The 7,480-nt window shown below is 37.2% G+C and overlaps 1 protein-coding gene across 1 annotated transcript; it reads right to left on the bottom strand.

The window, feature by feature from the left end:
* Positions 1-234: 234 nt before the first annotated feature.
* Positions 235-2,212, bottom strand: LOC119774413 (integumentary mucin C.1-like). The gene is made up of 3 exons (XM_038271927.1): positions 1,970-2,212; positions 1,761-1,878; positions 235-1,403 (listed from the first exon to the last, which is right to left on the bottom strand). The coding sequence occupies exons 1-3, from the start codon at positions 2,034-2,036 to the stop codon at positions 584-586; spliced, it is 1,005 nt and encodes a 334-aa protein (XP_038127855.1). The 5' UTR covers positions 2,037-2,212; the 3' UTR covers positions 235-583.
* Positions 2,213-7,480: the final 5,268 nt, after the last annotated feature.

The raw sequence follows: 7,480 nt of genomic DNA on the forward strand, positions 1-7,480 counted from the left end.
CGCTACCGGTGTCTCTATTATCAGCTCTATATCTCAGCTGGTTTCCTTCCTGTGTGTGCAAGCATGCTAAGACCCAGTCTGAACTGTACAAATCAACAAATAAACATGTTTAGTTAAAAAACTATTCTAAGACATTATGATAAGTTAATTCCTATTAAGAGTGCAAATGATTTACAGCAAAACGAGTACTTTAAATTATGATTTAATAGTACGTTAAAATACATAGAAAGTACATATATTCATTTTACATACAGATTTATAAAAAACAATATGATTTTATAACTTTTTACAGGATTGTTGTGCAGATATAAAGCTTTGCAATTATTTTGTTGTGCTATAGCTTTGATTATCTACCCACGCAGGACACCTGGAGGGGTAACAATACAATATTTATGTTTAAGATACTTGCTGTGAAAAAGCTGCAAAAAAAAATGAGATAGAAAAAGGGAAGGAAACAAAATTGCAAGTGTTAGAACCCTTTATACTCAGTTTATCTAAAGTTTTATGAGCTGCATAGTATTGAAAGCCTCCGGATTTTAGTATTGCATTTGATATTTTGTAGCACAAACTTGGCTGACAGCATTTACAGCGATTTCTTTGAACACTTTTTCTGCCATGCCTTCAGATTCTTTTTTGGTCGCCTCCTTGTTGTAAAACGTCTTCGTGTGAAAGCTTTTCGTCTGGCCATGAACGTTGCTCGTATACGATCACTTACTGTCCTTGTACTAGGCACAGTAGCAAGGTTGTTTGGTCTTGATGTTAATGGTAATATTGCTGTTAAAGTTGTTGACGGTGCTGAGGTTGGTGTTGAGAATGTTAATGTTGATGGTGCTAATGTTGCTGTTGATTCAGATCCTGGGAATGATGATGATGAGCTCAATGTTATTGTTGATGACAGTGTTGATGTTGGTGTTGACGGTGGTTGGGATCTTGGTACTGTTGTCTTTGATGTTGATGTTGTTGATGTATGTTCTGAGCCTGGGAATGATGATGATGATGATGATGATGATGATGATGATGACGACGATGAGCTTAATCTTACTCTTGTTGATGACTCTGCTGATGTTGTTGTTGATGTTACTATTGTTGATGACTGTGCTGATGTTGGTGTTGATGGTGTTTGGGATCTTGGTGCTGTTGTCTTTGGTGTTGATGTTGGTTCTGATCCTGGGAATAATGTTTGGCTTGATAGTTCTGTTGCTGTCACTAATAGAGCGTCTGTTGGTGTGGATGATGGCTCAGTTTCTGGGGCTGATGTAGGTGTTGACAGTATTGAAGTTGGTGATGCTGGCGTTTTTGATCTTGGTGTTACTGTTGTTTTCTGCTGTCTTTTCTTCAGCACATTTATTGCCCACTTGTTATCAGGTTTCGAGCATATCAACTTTCTATTCGTTAACCAAAACCTGAAATGATTGTTAGGTGTTAAAATCAATATAATCTAGTTTTAAATAGATCTATATCTTTTTTAATGCAGTGTTCATCATTTTGGGTGAAAAAAATGCTTCTCTCTCCCCTGGTAACATATCTGATAGCCCACGCTGCTATAGTTGTGTTTTTTGTAATGTTGCAAGGACTTTAAGAATTGGAAGATCAAATAAAAAATACTGTCGTGCACTAAAACAAACTGAAGAGCTAAAATCAAAACTTTCTTCAACACAAAAATAATTTGTTTTCTTTTTTGCCCCAATGGAAAGAGATATTTCCATGAGATCAGGTATCATTGCTATGTTTAAGACAGTGTTAAAATGTTGATTACTTACGCAATTGCTTCAATAGTACAGATGCCTTCCTTCTGTATTACGTGCCTTTCAATTTTAGAATGATGGACTATTGTTTCAGAGACGAAAACACACGGACATGCATTTACAGGTCCCGTCACTGAAAAGATAACAGAGACAGATTAATAAGTATTGATATTCAGGCTAGTCAATTGATTAGCATTTTTCTATTAGTATTTTTTTGTACTTACTTGCTTGTACCAAGTTCATCCATGTTGTGAAAGAAAGAATAGAGAATAAAATCAGGCTGAACTCCATTTTGGGCAGAGTACTTTGATCCTAAGTGGTTATCCGTCGATTTTCAGTGAGCACCGTTTCTTTGTAAATTATCCCCCCGTTTGTTGAAATGTATACAAGTGAGAAGATTTCAACAAGTCTTACTCAAACAGCAAACACGTGGTGAATGTCTTTCAAGCTGCAGAGTTCTTTCACTCTCTGAAACCTCGGTTTTGATCTGAGCTCGTCTTATACTACCCCTCTCCCTCCCACCTTAACCATACCCCGCCACAAGAGGGGATCGTCACGGCAGCCGCATGGTGGGAAGGGGAAACAATGAGCTGACCTTTCACACGTCACTGAAGTGACATCGTCTGCATACCACTACTGTGGCCACACTACACATATATTAGCCGTAGTACTGCTAGCAATACATATCTAAACAAATAATCACCTCTTTCCACCACATGCACTGTGAAAATTTTGATATACTTCTAATTTGAAAACCCCTCGTACTTTGAAATAGCTTGTTCCCTTTAAACACAAAACTATTTATGTCAGTAATAGTAGTTTTTTTTTTAACATTGCAGATAGTAAGAACCAGTTGTAACATCTCACATTCTCACTTAGAAAGAATAGATGTGTAAATGTAATTTTAGTAAATGTCAGACAAACAGCATTGGCCCAGATATGTTTATTTCTAGAATGCATTTGAACTAATTTAAGGTTTCACAGTTTTGCAAACTATTCTGCATCAAAACAGAAAGTCATGTGGAACACTATGCTGTGTCTAAAACATATTTAAATATCATGAGGCTTGATACCAACATAAAAAGTTTCTATAGATTTTACCAAGTTATCTTGGCCCTGTTTGGCATTCAGAAAACATTAAAACTCCAACCACCCCAACAGCCACACCCACAACCACCTACACAAACATACACATGTTGTGTCACACTATCCTTGTGGGGACATTCAATGATTTGAATGGCCTAACCCATACTTTTAGCCTAACCATTACCAACACATACCTAACCCTAAACCTAAACTCAATTCAAACCTTAGTCCTAAACTTAACCCCCACCCCAAAAAGAGAAGTTCTCCTAATGGGAAGCCGTGACTGGTCCCTACAAGTATCTATAAGTTTCCTATAATGTCCCATATGACCACCGGTACTAGGCTCTCTCTTTTTTTAAAGGGGTCATTACCAGAAAAGAAAATGGGGGGGAGGGCATGGGGACTTTCAATTGTTCTATTAATACTGAATATAGCATCTATGAAGACCCGCAAACAAGATGTGTGAATCAGAACGGGAAAAGTGAGTCAAACTGAATCTTTGCTTGGCCATATCGTACCTCAACAGTTTCCCCATATAAAACCCAATTCACAATGAAAACACACTTTTAATATTAACAGTTGGCTCTACAGTTGTTTTGTTGTTCGCTTTTCTGTCATTGCACTGCATTTAAACATTTATTAAAATTATTTAATGTATTTAATATTACCTAAGAGTCAGGAATACACATTATGACTCTAACCAAAGGCCATGCTTAGTTATTGTGTCAACCATTTCGGATGTGATCAACTTTTAAAAGCTGTTATTAGTGGTTATCATTCCATTAGAATGGCTTCAGGTTGTACCTCCTCTAACTTTGAGTAGTTTTCTTATGGCTGATCATATGCAGCTTATATTTTATCTAAGGAAACCCAGCTGATGGAGCTGGCTTTCCTTAGATAAGGAACAATTACCCCCAAAAAAGGAAAAGATTTAATAATGTTTATTTTTAAATATCCAGAATTCTTCAATCCCTTGTGAACAATAGTTTTTAATTTTTTTTTTCATATTATCATCCCACACTTTTTGTTTTGATAGGATCATAAAATATTGGTTTCATGGCAGCATATATCTAAACGGGGGTTTGACCTTTTCGTATAGTTAAATTGATTTTGATTCGAATTAAGCTTAGTTTTTAAAGCGGATCAGTAACTTGTGATTTTGGTGCATGTTGTGGTGCTGATGTTGCTGATGGTGTTTGATATGATGCTGTAATCAGTGTTGCCATCTCCCCACACAGTCACTATCGCCTGCTAAAAGGCAATAGAAGATATCACCACCTACTCTACATTGTACAGGAGATAGCTTTGTTTTCTTTGGTTGTCATTCAAAGTACTGCAGAGAGATTTTATGATAGCTGGAAGGGAAAACCCCTGCACTCTTCCTCCTCCTTCCCCAGCTGCTAATCCTCCACTGCAATCTTCTTCCTCCGACTGTAGGTGGCGCTGCCAGAGGATTGCCACGACCTCCCCGAAAGGTCAGCCTGATGCTGCCACTTCTTCTATGGTCAGCCTGATGTCATCATTTCCCCTCCTGTGAGTCAGATCAGATTCCCCTGTCCTCCTCGTACCCTTTCACGTCTTCTCTGTTATCATTTTCAAGACCAACAGCTTCCCCAAATATAAGAAATTTAAAATCAGATCCTATCCACATAGCAGACCAACCTGGCCCAGATCTGGCATCAAGCTGGCATATCAGTCAACGTCTGTCATGGTAAATGGGATGTCAGCCAGAAACGGACCAATTCTGGCAGTGATGGTACAGTTCATATGTGGCGTGCCAGATGTGGGCCAGTTAATGGTTTAAGTTGCTGTCAGCTAGATGTGTTAATGCAAAATGCAGGACAGTTTTGGAAGTAGTTACCTCACTCATGTTAAAGCAATAATGCAGTAGATAAATAAATGTGTGCCTATATTCCCTAAATGAAAGGCCTTAGGGAATTAACCCCCTAAATGTCAAGTTTATGTAAGTTCCAAAGATGCACCATGAACCAGAGATTACAAAATCATCATGAACACCTCCAACTTTAGAATAAACATCAGTCTCATAATAAGACTTTGAATAATGATATAAATTTTGATACATTCTTGTTTTTTGTGTAAATACTTTTGTAAAAATCCCTCCAAGTTATAATTTATTAAAATCTATAGTCCTTTTTGATCGAATGATAATATTAATAATCAGCTCTATATTTCCTTTGTTTTAAAAATTTTTTTCGTTTTTACTCTTACTTTACATGAATCTATTTAACTACCATGCAACCTAATCCAATAGCCTGTTCAGCCAGATTGAAAATGTGTAACACACTCCTTTTTGCACATTTTTAATCTGGTTCTGATTCTATTGAAACCATTTAGGGAATGGAGCAGATCTCTCCAAGCTCCAATTTAAATAAATTTTTCTAACTTTTCGGCTGAGATCTGCACACCACATAACAGGAAAGACATATGCTTCTGGAAAAACCTGTTTGCCGGAGCGCAAATACTTCCAGCTCTGATATTATAAATTTTAAAACAATGCTGTTTGGTGCCGCTGTGATTGAGTTATCTTAAGATTCACTGCCCACACATCACTTTTCTAACATACAGTATAACTGTTTTCTCAATTCTAAAAAAAATCTTTTAGGGGCTTTTTGTTTTCAATTCAATTAAAAACTACTTTATTAATCCTAAAGAGATATTGAGAGCAGAAATGTTGTAGTAAGTCATATGTTTTTTTTTTTGTTTTTTTTTTAAACAGCTGGTGATAGCTGTAGGCAGCAAGAATCTTTGGTCTTGCACTGGCCTCTGACTGAAGACACTTTGTTGTTGTTCTTTCACAGTTTGGTGCAGATGATGCTCAATTCTGTCCATGACTCTCTTCACTTCACTTCATGAAGATTTGTGAAATCATCTCCACAGTTTCTATAACAGTTCCTAGAACAGAGCGGGTCTTCTTTACCAGCTTGTTGGGCTTTTTTAATTAATTTGCTGTGATGCTGTTACCTCAGCAGATGAGAGAGGAAGAGATCAAACTCTCCACAACAGGATATGTAGTATATTGCTGCAAATGCTGAAGGACATAATCTTCCTTTAAAATAGAAGTCCAGTGTGCTCTCTGTCCCTGTTTGTAAAGGGCTTCACAGTTGAACCAAGGTATTTAAAGGATTCATTTTGTTCTTGTTACTTTGGGAATCGACAATCATCTCCCTTGCCTGTCCTGTTTTCAGACTGTTACCTGGATTCCGCCTGTTATCGTTCTTGGACCAGTCTTCTGACCTTGGCTTGGATTTGTCCCTCTGGATCCTTCAATTCCTCTGCCTGTTTTGGCTGCTGCTGGTCGCTGTTCCTCTTCTCTGATGGATTTCTGGAATCGGCTCAGTTACACTGCTCTGGACTTCACTCCTTCTTCTGGGCTTCGACTGAACGTTTGAGCTCTGGAGTTACTGACCTGAGTCTGAGTATCTACAGAGAATCCAGTGAGCCCACCCCAGCTGACGAGCAGCCGCACCTTTGTTTAAATAAAAGTTTGTTTCAAATCTGTCTGCTTGAATTCTAGATCTAACATCCTGAGCTCCTGACATTTTCTATGCGATTATTAATTGATTCATCGAAAAAAAATAATCCACACATTAATCGATTAGCAAAATAATTTTTTATTGCAGCCCTAAACGACAGGAAACATTCCCTTCAGGCGGAAACCACAAGCAGACCATATCCACACAGCTGATTTACCTCATAAGCATTTGTAAGGGAACACAGGCATGGGGCCCTCTGAATTGAGAAGACAACTCACAATACAAATCCATTCTAGACATACAGACATTTTAATAGAATAGACAAACATTATTTTCTAAATTTTGACTACCCTTAATGATGTTTTATATTTTTATATTATGCCTAGGGAAAAATAACAGTTCAAGATATATTTAATCACATTTTAGAGAGTCACACCGTTGTAGGAAATCTTCAATTTCGTAGCAATTTCTCGCATGGAATAGCCTTCATTTCTAAGAACAAGAATAGACTGTCGACTTTCAGATGAAAGTTCTCTTTTTCTGGCCATTTTGACTGTTTAATTGACCCCACAATGAGATGCTCCAAAAACTCAATTCGCTCAAAGAAAGGTCAGTTTTGTAGCTTCTGTAATGAGCTAAACTGTTTTCAGATGTGTGAACATGATTGCACAAGGGTTTTCTAATCGTCAATTAACCCCACTGAGCCAATGAGCAAACACATTGTACCATTAGAACACTGGAGTGATAGTTGCTAGAAATGGGCCTCTGTACACCTATGTAGATATTGAACCAAAAACCAGACATTTGCAGCTAGAATAGTAATTTACCACATTAGCAATGTATAGTGTATTTCTTTAAAGGTAAGACTAGTTCAAAGTTATCTTCATTGAAAAGTACAGTGCTTTTCCTTCAAAAATAAGGACATTTCAATGTGACCCCAAACTTTTGAACGGTAGTGTGTGTATATACCTATATATATAGATATATACAGTATATATATCTATACATATATATCTATATATAGATCTATATATATAGATCTATATATAGATCTCTCTCTCTCTATATATATATATATATACACTCACCGGCCACTGTATTAGGTACACCTGTCCAACTGCTCGTCAACACTTAATCTCTAAGCAGCCAATCACA

This window comes from Cyprinodon tularosa, unplaced genomic scaffold, assembly GCF_016077235.1.
Source record: "Cyprinodon tularosa strain WSP-4 unplaced genomic scaffold, ASM1607723v1 ctg12, whole genome shotgun sequence".
Taxonomy (NCBI): domain Eukaryota; kingdom Metazoa; phylum Chordata; class Actinopteri; order Cyprinodontiformes; family Cyprinodontidae; genus Cyprinodon; species Cyprinodon tularosa.